This window comes from Ranitomeya imitator, chromosome 5 (genome assembly GCF_032444005.1).
Source record: "Ranitomeya imitator isolate aRanImi1 chromosome 5, aRanImi1.pri, whole genome shotgun sequence".
NCBI lineage: Eukaryota > Metazoa > Chordata > Amphibia > Anura > Dendrobatidae > Ranitomeya > Ranitomeya imitator.
The window spans coordinates 3,176,079-3,193,326 of NC_091286.1; the positions used below are offsets into that span (position 1 = coordinate 3,176,079).

Genomic DNA, 17,248 nt, shown 5'->3' on the forward strand with positions numbered 1-17,248 from the left:
ACACCAGAGGGGGCCGCACCACAGACAAGACACCAGAGGGGGCCGCACCCCAGACAAGACACCAGAGGGGGCCGCACCACAGACAAGACACCAGAGGGGGCCGCACCACAGACAAGACACCAGAGGGGGCCGCACCACAGACAAGACACCAGAGGGGGCCGCACCACAGACAAGACACCAGAGGAGGCCGCACCGCAGACAAGACACCAGAGGGGGCCGCACCAGACACCAGAGGAGGCCGCACCACAGACAAGACACCAGAGGGGGCCGCACCACAGACAAGACACCAGTGGAGGCCGCACCGCAGACAAGACACCAGAGGAGGCCGCACCACAGACAAGATACCAGAGGAGGCCGCACCACAGACAAGACACCAGAGGGGCCACACCACAGACAAGACACCAGAGGGGCCGCACCGCAGACAAGACACCAGAGGAGGCCGCACCACAGACAAGATACCAGAGGAGGCCGCACCACAGACAAGACACCAGAGGGGGCCGCACCACAGACAAGACACCAGAGGAGGCCGCACCGCAGACAAGACACCAGAGGGGGCCGCACCAGACACCAGAGGAGGCCGCACCACAGACAAGACACCAGAGGGGGCCGCACCACAGACAAGACACCAGTGGAGGCCGCACCGCAGACAAGACACCAGAGGAGGCCGCACCACAGACAAGACACCAGAGGGGGCCACACCGCAGACAAGACACCAGAGGGGCCACACCACAGACAAGACACCAGAGGAGGCCGCACCACAGACAAGACACCAGAGGGGGCCACACCACAGACAAGACACCAGAGGGGGCCACACCACAGACAAGACACCAGAGGGGGCCACACCACAGACAAGACACCAGAGGGGGCCGAACCACAGACAAGACACCAGAGGGGGCCACACCAGACAAGACACCAGAGGGGCCGCACCAGACACCAGAGGGGGCCGCACCAGACACCAGAGGGGCCGCACCAGACACCAGAGGAGGCCGCACCACAGACAAGACACCAGAGGGGGCCGCACCACAGACAAGACACCAGAGGGGGCCGCACCAGACACCAGAGGGGCCGCACCAGACACCAGAGGAGGCCGCACCACAGACAAGACACCAGAGGAGGCCACACCACAGACAAGACACCAGAGGAGGCCGCACCACAGACAAGACACCAGAGGGGCCGCACCAGACACCAGAGGGGGCCGCACCACAGACAAGACACCAGAGGGAGCCGCACCACAGACAAGACACCAGAGGGGCCTTACCACAGACAAGACACCAGAGGAGGCCGCACCACAGACAAGACACCAGAGGAGGCCACACCACAGACAAGACACCAGAGGAGGCCGCACCACAGACAAGACACCAGAGGGGCCACACCACAGACAAGACACCAGAGGGGGCCACACCACAGACAAGACACCAGAGGAGGCCGCACCACAGACAAGACACCAGAGGATGCCACACCACAGACAAGACACCAGAGGGGGCCGCACCACAGAGAAGACACCAGAGGGGGCCGCACCACAGACAAGACACCAGTGGAGGCCGCACCACAGACAAGACACCAGAGGGGGCCGCACCACAGACAAGACACCAGAGGAGGCCGCACAACAGACAAGACACCAGAGGGGCCGCACCACAGACAAGACACCAGAGGGGGCCGCACCAGACACCAGAGGGGGCCGCACCACAGAGAAGACACCAGAGGGGGCCGCACCACAGACAAGACACCAGTGGAGGCCGCACCACAGACAAGACACCAGAGGGGGCCGCACCACAGACAAGACACCAGAGGGGGCCGCACCACAGACAAGACACCAGAGGGGGCCGCACCACAGACAAGACACCAGTGGAGGCCGCACCAGACACCAGAGGGGGCCGCACCACAGACAAGACACCAGTGGAGGCCGCACCGCAGACAAGACACCAGAGGAGGCCACAACGCAGACAAGACACCAGAGGAGGCCACTCCACAGACAAGACACCAGAGGGGGCCGCACCACAGACAAGACACCAGAGGGGGCCGCACCACAGACAAGACACCAGAGGAGCCGCACCACAGACAAGACACCAGAGGAGGCCACACCGCAGACAAGACACCAGAGGAGGCCGCACCACAGACAAGACACCAGAGGAGGCCGCACCACAGACAAGACACCAGGGGGGCAGCACCACAGACAAGACACCAGAGGGGGCCGCACCACAGACAAGACACCAGAGGGGGCCGCACCACAGACAAGACACCAGAGGAGGCCACACCACAGACAAGACACCAGAGGAGGCCGCACCACAGACAAGACACCAGAGGGGGCCGCACCGCAGACAAGACACCAGAGGAGGCCGCACCGCAGACAAGACACCAGAGGGGGCCGCACCACAGACAAGACACCAGAGGGGCCGCACCAGACACCAGAGGGGGCCGCACCACAGACAAGACACCAGAGGGAGCCGCACCACAGACAAGACACCAGAGGGGCCACACCACAGACAAGACACCAGAGGAGGCCGCACCACAGACAAGACACCAGAGGAGGCCACACCACAGACAAGACACCAGAGGAGGCCGCACCACAGACAAGACACCAGAGGGGCCACACCACAGACAAGACACCAGAGGGGGCCACACCACAGACAAGACACCAGAGGAGGCCGCACCACAGACAAGACACCAGAGGATGCCGCACCACAGACAAGACACCAGAGGGGGCCGCACCACAGAGAAGACACCAGAGGGGGCCGCACCACAGACAAGACACCAGTGGAGGCCGCACCACAGACAAGACACCAGAGGGGCCACACCACAGACAAGACACCAGAGGGGGCCACACCACAGACAAGACACCAGAGGGGCCACACCACAGACAAGACACCAGAGGGGGCCACACCACAGACAAGACACCAGAGGGGCCACACCGCAGACAAGACACCAGAGGAGGCCACACCACAGACAAGACACCAGAGGAGGCCGCACCACAGACAAGACACCAGAGGGGGCCGCACCACAGACAAGACACCAGAGGAGGCCACACCACAGACAAGACACCAGAGGAGGCCGCACCACAGACAAGACACCAGAGGAGGCCACACCACAGACAAGACACCAGAGGGGGCCGCACCACAGACAAGACACCAGAGGAGGCCACACCACAGACAAGACACCAGAGGAGGCCGCACCACAGACAAGACACCAGAGGGGCCACACCACAGACAAGACACCAGAGGGGGCCACACCACAGACAAGACACCAGAGGAGGCCACACCACAGACAAGACACCAGAGGAGGCCGCACCACAGACAAGACACCAGAGGGGCCGCACCACAGACAAGACACCAGAGGAGGCAACACCACAGACAAGACACCAGAGGAGGCCGCACCACAGACAAGACACCAGAGGAGGCCGCACCACAGACAAGACACCAGAGGAGGCCACACCACAGACAAGACACCAGAGGAGGCCAAACCACAGACAAGACACCAGAGGAGGCCGCACCACAGACAAGACACCAGAGGAGGCCACACCGCAGACAAGACACCAGAGGGGGCCGCACCCCAGACAAGACACCAGAGGGGGCCGCACCACAGACAAGACACCAGAGGGGGCCGTACCACAGACAAGACACCAGAGGGGGCCGCACCACAGACAAGACACCAGAGGGGGCCGCACCCCAGACAAGACACCAGAGGGGGCCGCACCACAGACAAGACACCAGAGGGGGCCGCACCACAGACAAGACACCAGAGGGGGCCGCACCACAGACAAGACACCAGAGGGGGCCGCACCACAGACAAGACACCAGAGGAGGCCGCACCGCAGACAAGACACCAGAGGGGGCCGCACCAGACACCAGAGGAGGCCGCACCACAGACAAGACACCAGAGGGGGCCGCACCACAGACAAGACACCAGTGGAGGCCGCACCGCAGACAAGACACCAGAGGAGGCCGCACCACAGACAAGATACCAGAGGAGGCCGCACCACAGACAAGACACCAGAGGGGCCACACCACAGACAAGACACCAGAGGAGGCCGCACCACAGACAAGACACCAGAGGAGGCCGCACCACAGACAAGACACCAGAGGAGGCCACACCACAGACAAGACACCAGAGGAGGCCAAACCACAGACAAGACACCAGAGGAGGCCGCACCACAGACAAGACACCAGAGGAGGCCACACCGCAGACAAGACACCAGAGGGGGCCGCACCCCAGACAAGACACCAGAGGGGGCCGCACCACAGACAAGACACCAGAGGGGGCCGCACCACAGACAAGACACCAGAGGGGGCCGCACCACAGACAAGACACCAGAGGGGGCCGCACCCCAGACAAGACACCAGAGGAGGCCGCACCGCAGACAAGACACCAGAGGGGGCCGCACCACAGACAAGACACCAGAGGGGGCCGCACCACAAACAAGACACCAGAGGAGGCCACACCACAGACAAGACACCAGAGGAGGCCGCACCCCAGACAAGACACCAGAGGGGGCCGCACCACAGACAAGACACCAGAGGGGGCCGCACCACAGACAAGACACCAGAGGGGGCCGCACCACAGACAAGACACCAGAGGGGGCCGCACCACAGACAAGACACCAGAGGAGGCCGCACCGCAGACAAGACACCAGAGGGGGCCGCACCAGACACCAGAGGAGGCCGCACCACAGACAAGACACCAGAGGGGGCCGCACCACAGACAAGACACCAGTGGAGGCCGCACCGCAGACAAGACACCAGAGGAGGCCGCACCACAGACAAGATACCAGAGGAGGCCGCACCACAGACAAGACACCAGAGGGGCCACACCACAGACAAGACACCAGAGGGGCCGCACCGCAGACAAGACACCAGAGGAGGCCGCACCACAGACAAGATACCAGAGGAGGGCGCACCACAGACAAGACACCAGAGGGGGCCGCACCACAGACAAGACACCAGAGGAGGCCGCACCGCAGACAAGACACCAGAGGGGGCCGCACCAGACACCAGAGGAGGCCGCACCACAGACAAGACACCAGAGGGGGCCGCACCACAGACAAGACACCAGTGGAGGCCGCACCGCAGACAAGACACCAGAGGAGGCCGCACCACAGACAAGACACCAGAGGGGGCCACACCGCAGACAAGACACCAGAGGGGCCACACCACAGACAAGACACCAGAGGAGGCCGCACCACAGACAAGACACCAGAGGGGGCCACACCACAGACAAGACACCAGAGGGGGCCACACCACAGACAAGACACCAGAGGGGGCCACACCACAGACAAGACACCAGAGGGGGCCGAACCACAGACAAGACACCAGAGGGGGCCACACCAGACAAGACACCAGAGGGGCCGCACCAGACACCAGAGGGGGCCGCACCAGACACCAGAGGGGCCGCACCAGACACCAGAGGAGGCCGCACCACAGACAAGACACCAGAGGGGGCCGCACCACAGACAAGACACCAGAGGGGGCCGCACCAGACACCAGAGGGGCCGCACCAGTCACCAGAGGAGGCCGCACCGCAGACAAGACACCAGAGGGGGCCGCACCACAGACAAGACACCAGAGGGGGCCGCACCACAGACAAGACACCAGAGGGGCCGCACCAGACACCAGAGGGGGCCGCACCACAGACAAGACACCAGAGGGGGCCGCACCACAGACAAGACACCAGAGGGGGCCGCACCACAGACAAGACACCAGAGGAGGCCGCACCGCAGACAAGACACCAGAGGGGGCCGCACCAGACACCAGAGGGGGCCGCACCGCAGACAAGACACCAGAGGGGGCCGCACCACAGACAAGACACCAGAGGGGGCCGCACCACAGACAAGACACCAGAGGAGGCCGCACCGCAGACAAGACACCAGAGGGGGCCGCACCAGACACCAGAGGGGCCACACCACAGACAAGACACCAGAGGGGGCCACACCACAGACAAGACACCAGAGGAGGCCACACCGCAGACAAGACACCAGAGGGGGCCGCACCACAGACAAGACACCAGAGGAGGCCGCACCACAGACAAGACACCAGAGGGGGCCGCACCACAGACAAGACACCAGAGGGGGCCGCACCAGACACCAGAGGGGCCGCACCAGTCACCAGAGGAGGCCGCACCGCAGACAAGACACCAGAGGGGGCCGCACCACAGACAAGACACCAGAGGGGGCCGCACCACAGACAAGACACCAGAGGGGCCGCACCAGACACCAGAGGGGGCCGCACCACAGACAAGACACCAGAGGGGGCCGCACCACAGACAAGACACCAGAGGGGGCCGCACCACAGACAAGACACCAGAGGAGGCCGCACCGCAGACAAGACACCAGAGGGGGCCGCACCAGACACCAGAGGGGGCCGCACCGCAGACAAGACACCAGAGGGGGCCGCACCACAGACAAGACACCAGAGGGGGCCGCACCACAGACAAGACACCAGAGGAGGCCGCACCGCAGACAAGACACCAGAGGGGGCCGCACCAGACACCAGAGGGGCCACACCACAGACAAGACACCAGAGGGGGCCACACCACAGACAAGACACCAGAGGAGGCCACACCGCAGACAAGACACCAGAGGGGGCCGCACCACAGACAAGACACCAGAGGGGGCCGCACCACAGACAAGACACCAGAGGAGGCCGAACCACAGACAAGACACCAGAGGAGGCCACACCACAGACAAGACACCAGAGGAGGCCGCACCACAGACAAGACACCAGAGGAGGCCACACCACAGACAAGACACCAGAGGGGGCCGCACCACAGACAAGACACCAGAGGGGGCCGCACCACAGACAAGACACCAGAGGGGGCCGCACCACAGACAAGACACCAGAGGGGGCCGCACCACAGACAAGACACCAGAGGAGGCCACACCGCAGACAAGACACCAGAGGGGGCCGCACCACAGACAAGACACCAGAGGAGGCCGCACCACAGACAAGACACCAGAGGAGGCCACACCGCAGACAAGACACCAGAGGGGGCCGCACCACAGACAAGACACCAGAGGGGGCCGCACCACAGACAAGACACCAGAGGGGGCCGCACCACAGACAAGACACCAGAGGGGGCCGCACCACAGACAAGACACCAGAGGGGGCCGCACCACAGACAAGACACCAGAGGAGGCCACACCGCAGACAAGACACCAGAGGGGGCCGCACCACAGACAAGACACCAGAGGGGGCCGCACCACAGACAAGACACCAGAGGGGGCCGCACCACAGACAAGACACCAGAGGGGGCCGCACCACAGACAAGACACCAGAGGAGGCCACACCACAGACAAGACACCAGAGGAGGCCGCACCACAGACAAGACACCAGAGGAGGCCACACCAGACAAGACACCAGAGGGGGCCGCACCACAGACAAGACACCAGAGGAGGCCGCACCACAGACAAGACACCAGAGGAGGCCACACCGCAGACAAGACACCAGAGGGGGCCGCACCACAGACAAGACACCAGAGGGGGCCGCACCACAGACAAGACACCAGAGGGGGCCGCACCACAGACAAGACACCAGAGTAGGCCGCACCACAGACAAGACACCAGAGGAGGCCGCACCAGACACCAGAGGGGGCCGCACCACAGACAAGACACCAGAGGGGGCCGCACCACAGACAAGACACCAGAGGGGGCCGCACCACAGACAAGACACCAGAGTAGGCCGCACCACAGACAAGACACCAGAGGGGGCCGCACCACAGACAAGACACCAGAGGGGGCCGCACCACAGACAAGACACCAGAGTAGGCCGCACCACAGACAAGACACCAGAGGAGGCCGCACCACAGACAAGACACCAGAGGGGGCCGCACCACAGACAAGACACCAGAGGGGGCCGCACCACAGACAAGACACCAGAGTAGGCCGCACCACAGACAAGACACCAGAGGGGGCCGCACCACAGACAAGACACCAGAGGGGGCCGCACCACAGACAAGACACCAGAGGGGGCCGCACCGCAGACAAGACACCAGAGGGGGCCGCACCAGACACCAGAGGGGGCCGCACCAGACACCAGAGGGGGCCGCACCACAGACAAGACACCAGAGGGGGCCGCACCACAGACAAGACACCAGAGGGGGCCGCACCACAGACAAGACACCAGAGGGGGCCGCACCACAGACAAGACACCAGAGGGGGCCGCACCACAGACAAGACACCAGAGGAGGCCGCACCGCAGACAAGACACCAGAGGGGGCCGCACCAGACACCAGAGGGGCCACACCACAGACAAGACACCAGAGGGGGCCACACCACAGACAAGACACCAGAGGAGGCCACACCGCAGACAAGACACCAGAGGGGGCCGCACCACAGACAAGACACCAGAGGGGGCCGCACCACAGACAAGACACCAGAGGAGGCCGAACCACAGACAAGACACCAGAGGAGGCCACACCACAGACAAGACACCAGAGGAGGCCGCACCACAGACAAGACACCAGAGGAGGCCACACCACAGACAAGACACCAGAGGGGGCCGCACCACAGACAAGACACCAGAGGGGGCCGCACCACAGACAAGACACCAGAGGGGGCCGCACCACAGACAAGACACCAGAGGGGGCCGCACCACAGACAAGACACCAGAGGAGGCCACACCGCAGACAAGACACCAGAGGGGGCCGCACCACAGACAAGACACCAGAGGAGGCCGCACCACAGACAAGACACCAGAGGAGGCCACACCGCAGACAAGACACCAGAGGGGGCCGCACCACAGACAAGACACCAGAGGGGGCCGCACCACAGACAAGACACCAGAGGGGGCCGCACCACAGACAAGACACCAGAGGGGGCCGCACCACAGACAAGACACCAGAGGGGGCCGCACCACAGACAAGACACCAGAGGAGGCCACACCGCAGACAAGACACCAGAGGGGGCCGCACCACAGACAAGACACCAGAGGGGGCCGCACCACAGACAAGACACCAGAGGGGGCCGCACCACAGACAAGACACCAGAGGGGGCCGCACCACAGACAAGACACCAGAGGAGGCCACACCACAGACAAGACACCAGAGGAGGCCGCACCACAGACAAGACACCAGAGGAGGCCACACCAGACAAGACACCAGAGGGGGCCGCACCACAGACAAGACACCAGAGGAGGCCGCACCACAGACAAGACACCAGAGGAGGCCACACCGCAGACAAGACACCAGAGGGGGCCGCACCACAGACAAGACACCAGAGGGGGCCGCACCACAGACAAGACACCAGAGGGGGCCGCACCACAGACAAGACACCAGAGTAGGCCGCACCACAGACAAGACACCAGAGGAGGCCGCACCAGACACCAGAGGGGGCCGCACCACAGACAAGACACCAGAGGGGGCCGCACCACAGACAAGACACCAGAGGGGGCCGCACCACAGACAAGACACCAGAGTAGGCCGCACCACAGACAAGACACCAGAGGGGGCCGCACCACAGACAAGACACCAGAGGGGGCCGCACCACAGACAAGACACCAGAGTAGGCCGCACCACAGACAAGACACCAGAGGAGGCCGCACCACAGACAAGACACCAGAGGGGGCCGCACCACAGACAAGACACCAGAGGGGGCCGCACCACAGACAAGACACCAGAGTAGGCCGCACCACAGACAAGACACCAGAGGGGGCCGCACCACAGACAAGACACCAGAGGGGGCCGCACCACAGACAAGACACCAGAGGGGGCCGCACCGCAGACAAGACACCAGAGGGGGCCGCACCAGACACCAGAGGGGGCCGCACCAGACACCAGAGGGGGCCGCACCACAGACAAGACACCAGAGGGGGCCGCACCACAGACAAGACACCAGAGGGGGCCGCACCACAGACAAGACACCAGAGGGGGCCGCACCACAGACAAGACACCAGAGGAGGCCGCACCGCAGACAAGACACCAGAGGGGGCCGCACCAGACACCAGAGGGGGCCGCACCACAGACAAGACACCAGAGGGGGCCGCACCAGACACCAGGGGGGCCGCACCACAGACAAGACACCAGAGGGGGCCACACCACAGACAAGACACCAGAGGGGGCCACACCACAGACAAGACACCAGGGGGGCCGCACCACAGACAAGACACCAGAGGAGGCCGCACCACAGACAAGACACCAGAGGAGGCCGCACCACAGACAAGACACCAGAGGGGGCCGCACCAGACACCAGAGGGGGCCGCACCACAGACAAGACACCAGAGGGGGCCGCACCACAGACAAGACACCAGAGGGGGCCGCACCACAGACAAGACACCAGAGGAGGCCGCACCACAGACAAGACACCAGAGGGGGCCGCACCACAGACAAGACACCAGAGGGGCCGCACCACAGACAAGACACCAGAGGGGCCGCACCACAGACAAGACACCAGAGGAGGCCGCACCACAGACAAGACACCAGAGGGGGCCGCACCACAGACAAGACACCAGAGGGGGCCGCACCACAGACAAGACACCAGAGGGGGCCGCACCACAGACAAGACACCAGAGGGGGCCGCACCACAAACAAGACACCAGAGGGGGCCGCACCACAGACAAGACACCAGAGGGGGCCGCACCACAGACAAGACACCAGAGGAGGCCGCACCACAGACAAGACACCAGAGGGGGCCGCACCACAGACAAGACACCAGAGGGGGCCGCACCACAGACAAGACACCAGAGGGGGCCGCACCACAGACAAGACACCAGAGGAGGCCGCACCACAGACAAGACACCAGAGGGGGCCGCACCACAGACAAGACACCAGAGGAGGCCACACCACAGACAAGACACCAGAGGGGGCCGCACCACAGACAAGACACCAGAGGAGGCCGCACCACAGACAAGACACCAGAGGGGGCCGCACCACAGACAAGACACCAGAGGGGGCCGCACCACAGACAAGACACCAGAGGGGGCCGCACCACAAACAAGACACCAGAGGGGGCCGCACCACAGACAAGACACCAGAGGGGGCTGCACCACAGACAAGACACCAGAGGGGGCCGCACCACAGACAAGACACCAGAGGGGGCCGCACCACAGACAAGACACCAGAGGGGGCCGCACCGCAGACAAGACACCAGAGGGGGCCGCACCAGACACCAGAGGGGGCCGCACCACAGACAAGACACCAGAGGAGGCCACACCGCAGACAAGACACCAGAGGGGGCCGCACCACAGACAAGACACCAGAGGGGGCCGCACCACAGACAAGACACCAGAGGGGGCCACACCACAGACAAGACACCAGAGGGGGCCGCACCACAGACAAGACACCAGAGGAGGCCGCACCACAGACAAGACACCAGAGGGGGCCGCACCAGACACCAGAGGGGGCCGCACCACAGACAAGACACCAGTGGAGGCCGCACCGCAGACAAGACACCAGAGGGGGCCGCACCACAGACAAGACACCAGAGGGGGCCGCACCACAGACAAGACACCAGAGGAGGCCGCACCACAGACAAGACACCAGAGGAGGCCGCACCGCAGACAAGACACCAGAGGGGGCCGCACCACAGACAAGACACCAGAGTAGGCCGCACCACAGACAAGACACCAGAGGGGGCCGCACCACAGACAAGACACCAGAGGGGGCCGCACCACAGACAAGACACCAGAGGGGGCCGCACCACAGACAAGACACCAGAGGGGCCACACCACAGACAAGACACCAGAGGGTGCCACACCACAGACAAGACACCAGAGGGGGCCGCACCACAGACAAGACACCAGAGGGTGCCACACCACAGACAAGACACCAGAGGGTGCCACACCACAGACAAGACACCAGAGGAGGCCGAACCACAGACAAGACACAAGAGGGGGCCGCACCACAGACAAGACACCAGAGGGTGCCACACCACAGACAAGACACCAGAGGGGGCCGCACCACAGACAAGACACCAGAGGGTGCCACACCACAGACAAGACACCAGAGGGGGCCGCACCACAGACAAGACACCAGAGGGGGCCGCACCACAGACAAGACACCAGAGGGTGCCACACCACAGACAAGACACCAGAGGGGGCCGCACCACAGACAAGACACCAGAGGGTGCCACACCACAGACAAGACACCAGAGGGGCCACACCACAGACAAGACACCAGAGGGTGCCACACCACAGACAAGACACCAGAGGGGCCACACCACAGACAAGACACCAGAGGGTGCCACACCACAGACAAGACACCAGAGGGGGCCGCACCACAGACAAGACACCAGAGGGTGCCACACCACAGACAAGACACCAGAGGGTGCCACACCACAGACAAGACACCAGAGGAGGCCGAACCACAGACAAGACACAAGAGGGGGCCGCACCACAGACAAGACACCAGAGGAGGCCACACCACAGACAAGACACCAGAGGGGGCCGCACCAGACACCAGAGGGGCCGCACCAGACACCAGAGGAGGCCGCACCACAGACAAGACACCAGAGGGGGCCGCACCACAGACAAGACACCAGAGGGGGCCGCACCACAGACAAGACACCAGAGGGGGCCGCACCACAGACAAGACACCAGAGGGGGCCGCACCACAGACAAGACACCAGAGGAGGCCGCACCACAGACAAGACACCAGAGGGGGCCACACCACAGACAAGACACCAGAGGGGGCCGCACCACAGACAAGACACCAGAGGGGGCCGCACCACAGACAAGACACCAGAGGGGGCCGCACCACAGACAAGACACCAGAGGGGGCCGCACCACAGACAAGACACCAGAGGGGGCCGCACCACAGACAAGACACCAGAGGAGGCCGCACCACAGACAAGACACCAGAGGAGGCCGCACCACAGACAAGACACCAGAGGAGGCCACACCACAGACAAGACACCAGAGGAGGCCACACCACAGACAAGACACCAGAGGGGGCCACACCACAGACAAGACACCAGAGGGGCCGCACCAGACACCAGAGGGGCCGCACCAGACACCAGAGGAGGCCGCACCGCAGACAAGACACCAGAGGGGGCCGCACCACAGACAAGACACCAGAGGGGCCGCACCAGACACCAGAGGGGGCCGCACCACAGACAAGACACCAGAGGAGGCCACACCGCAGACAAGACACCAGAGGGGGCCGCACCACAGACAAGACACCAGAGGGGCCACACCACAGACAAGACACCAGAGGAGGCCACACCACAGACAAGACACCAGAGGAGGCCACACCACAGACAAGACACCAGAGGGGGCCGCACCACAGACAAGACACCAGAGGGGCCACACCACAGACAAGACACCAGAGGGGGCCGCACCACAGACAAGACACCAGAGGGAGCCGCACCACAGACAAGACACCAGAGGGGGCCGCACCACAGACAAGACACCAGAGGAGGCCACACCACAGACAAGACACCAGAGGAGGCCGCACCACAGACAAGACACCAGAGGAGGCCGCACCACAGACAAGACACCAGAGGGGGCCGCACCACAGACAAGACACCAGAGGGGGCCGCACCACAGACAAGACACCAGAGGGGGCCGCACCACAGACAAGACACCAGAGGGGGCCGCACCACAGACAAGACACCAGAGGAGGCCGCACCACAGACAAGACACCAGAGGAGGCCGCACCACAGACAAGACACCAGAGGAGGCCGCACCACAGACAAGACACCAGAGGGGCCGCACCACAGACAAGACACCAGAGGGGGCCGCACCACAGACAAGACACCAGAGGGGGCCGCACCACAGACAAGACACCAGAGGAGGCCGCACCACAGACAAGACACCAGAGGGGCCGCACCACAGACAAGACACCAGAGGAGGCCGCACCAGACACCAGAGGGGGCCGCACCACAGACAAGACACCAGAGGGGGCCGCACCACAGACAAGACACCAGAGGGGCCGCACCAGACACCAGAGGGGGCCGCACCACAGACAAGACACCAGAGGGAGCCGCACCACAGACAAGACACCAGAGGAGGCCACACCACAGACAAGACACCAGAGGGGGCCACACCAGACAAGACACCAGAGGGGCCGCACCAGACACCAGAGGGGGCAGCACCAGACACCAGAGGGGCCGCACCAGACACCAGAGGAGGCCGCACCGCAGACAAGACACCAGAGGGGGCCGCACCATAGACAAGACACCAGAGGGGCCGCACCAGACACCAGAGGGGGCCGCACCACAGACAAGACACCAGAGGGGGCCGCACCACAGACAAGACACCAGAGGGGCCACACCACAGACAAGACACCAGAGGGGGCCACACCACAGACAAGACACCAGAGGGGGCCGCACCACAGACAAGACACCAGAGGGGCCACACCACAGACAAGACACCAGAGGGGGCCACACCACAGACAAGACACCAGAGGAGGCCGCACCACAGACAAGACACCAGAGGGGGCCGCACCACAGACAAGACACCAGAGGGGGCCGCACCACAGACAAGACACCAGAGGGGCCACACCACAGACAAGACACCAGAGGGGGCCACACCACAGACAAGACACCAGAGGGGGCCGCACCACAGACAAGACACCAGAGGGGGCCGCACCACAGACAAGACACCAGAGGGGGCCGCACCACAGACAAGACACCAGAGGGGGCCGCACCACAGACAAAACACCAGAGGAGGCCGCACCACAGACAAGACACCAGAGGGGGCCGCACCACAGACAAGACACCAGAGGAGGCCGCACCGCAGACAAGACACCAGAGGGGGCCGCACCAGACACCAGAGGGGGCCGCACCACAGACAAGACACCAGAGGAGGCCGAACCACAGACAAGACACCAGAGGGGGCCGCACCACAGACAAGACACCAGAGGGGCCACACCACAGACAAGACACCAGAGGGGGCCACACCACAGACAAGACACCAGAGGGGGCCGCACCACAGACAAGACACCAGAGGGGCCACACCACAGACAAGACACCAGAGGGGGCCACACCACAGACAAGACACCAGAGGAGGCCACACCACAGACAAGACACCAGAGGGGGCCGCACCACAGACAAGACACCAGAGGGGGCCGCACCACAGACAAGACACCAGAGGGGGCCGCACCACAGACAAGACACCAGAGGGGGCCGCACCACAGACAAGACACCAGAGGAGGCTGCATCACAGACAAGACACCAGAGGAGGCCGAACCACAGACAAGACACCAGAGGAGGCCGCACCACAGACAAGACACCAGAGGAGGCCACACCACAGACAAGACACCAGAGGGGGCCGCACCACAGACAAGACACCAGAGGGGGCCGCACCACAGACAAGACACCAGAGGAGGCCGCACCACAGACAAGACACCAGAGGAGGCCGCACCACAGACAAGACACCAGAGGGGGCCGCACCACAGACAAGACACCAGAGGGGGCCGCACCACAGACAAGACACCAGAGGGGGCCACACCACAGACAAGACACCAGAGGGGGCCGCACCACAGACAAGACACCAGAGGAGGCCGCACCACAGACAAGACACCAGAGGAGGCCGCATCACAGACAAGACACCAGAGGAGGCCGCACCACAGACAAGACACCAGAGGGGGCCGCACCACAGACAAGACACCAGAGGGGGCCACACCACAGACAAGACACCAGAGGAGGCCGCACCACAGACAAGACACCAGAGGAGGCCACACCACAGACAAGACACCAGAGGAGGCCACACCACAGACAAGACACCAGAGGAGGCCGCACCACAGACAAGACACCAGAGGAGGCCACACCACAGACAAGACACCAGAGGAGGCCACACCACAGACAAGACACCAGAGGAGGCCGCACCACAGACAAGACACCAGAGGAGGCCGCACCACAGACAAGACACCAGAGGAGGCCACACCGCAGACAAGACACCAGAGGGGGCCGCACCACAGACAAGACACCAGAGGGGGCCGCACCACAGACAAGACACCAGAGGGGGCCGCACCACAGACAAGACACCAGAGGGGGCCGCACCACAGACAAGACACCAGAGGAGGCCGCACCGCAGACAAGACACCAGAGGGGGCCGCACCAGACACCAGAGGGGGCCGCACCACAGACAAGACACCAGAGGGGGCCGCACCACAGACAAGACACCAGTGGAGGCCGCACCGCAGACAAGACACCAGAGGAGGCCACACCACAGAAAAGACACCAGAGGGGGCCACACCAGACAAGACACCAGAGGGGCCGCACCAGACACCAGAGGGGGCCGCACCAGACACCAGAGGGGGCCGCACCAGACACCAGAGGAGGCCGCACCACAGACAAGACACCAGAGGGGGCCGCACCACAGACAAGACACCAGAGGAGGCCGCACCACAGACAAGACACCAGAGGGGCCGCACCACAGACAAGACACCAGAGGGGGCCGCACCACAGACAAGACACCAGAGGGGCCACACCACAGACAAGACACCAGAGGGGGACGCACCAGACACCAGAGGGGGCCACACCACAGACAAGACACCAGAGGGGGCCGCACCACAGACAAGACACCAGAGGGGCCACACCACAGACAAGACACCAGAGGGGGACGCACCAGACACCAGAGGAGGCCGCACCACAGACAAGACACCAGAGGGGCCGCACCGCAGACAGACTCACGTGTAGCGCAGTCAGGAATGACAGCTGTAACATCCCTTCACAGAAGCCTTGGCGCAGAGATAGTAAGAACCGCGTCTGCTGCCCAAACATCTCATCCATGGCGAGTCTGAGAGCCCGGTACATGGAGCAGATCCGGGGAGCCAGATCCACATTATTCCAGTTCATCTCCAGAAAGCGCTGCACCTGGAGGACATAACGGGAATTACACCCAATAACAGTGGAGGGGTCCGTCCCAGACAACTCCAGAGCAGTCGCTACCTGCTTCCGGACCACTTCTTGCCAGCACTGGGCAATTCCCGCCATACTGCTCCATCCAGAACCGGAGGGTCTCACAGGAGTACTAAGGGTGTCCCGACTCTTCCCATCTGAGGAGAGAAGCAAACGTCACACCATAGACCCCTCCCCACCTAAAACACAGGGTCCCGTCCGGTGAAGGGAGAAGACACTCACTGGTCTTACTGGGGGGCTTCAATTCGGCAGTGTCCTGAGGGCTGGTGTCCACATGGACCAGGAGGTGAGTGAGCCTGCGGACCTGAGAGTTGAAGATTGAGGTTTGGGCCTTGGGTCTTCGCGCCCCCTGAATGTTCTCCAGGTAACGAGTAAGAAGCCAACTGAGGGGGCTCACAGCTCCGGAGTCTGGAAGAAGATTGCAGGTTGACCTCCCGCCCAGCAGGTAAGCAGAACATGGGGGTC

At 63.7% G+C, this 17,248-nt stretch overlaps 1 protein-coding gene across 1 annotated transcript in view; it reads right to left on the reverse strand.

The window, feature by feature from the left end:
* The window catches only part of LOC138681015 (cullin-9-like), a 253,108-nt gene that overhangs the window by 52,217 nt on the left and 183,643 nt on the right, over nucleotides 1-17,248 (reverse strand). Inside the window, exons 21-23 of the mRNA XM_069768204.1 lie at nucleotides 17,006-17,191; nucleotides 16,814-16,920; nucleotides 16,556-16,738 (exon numbers count right to left, since the gene is read on the reverse strand). Coding sequence (XP_069624305.1) covers nucleotides 16,556-16,738; nucleotides 16,814-16,920; nucleotides 17,006-17,191 — 476 coding nt within the window. The remainder of the gene's footprint in view (nucleotides 1-16,555; nucleotides 16,739-16,813; nucleotides 16,921-17,005; nucleotides 17,192-17,248) is intronic.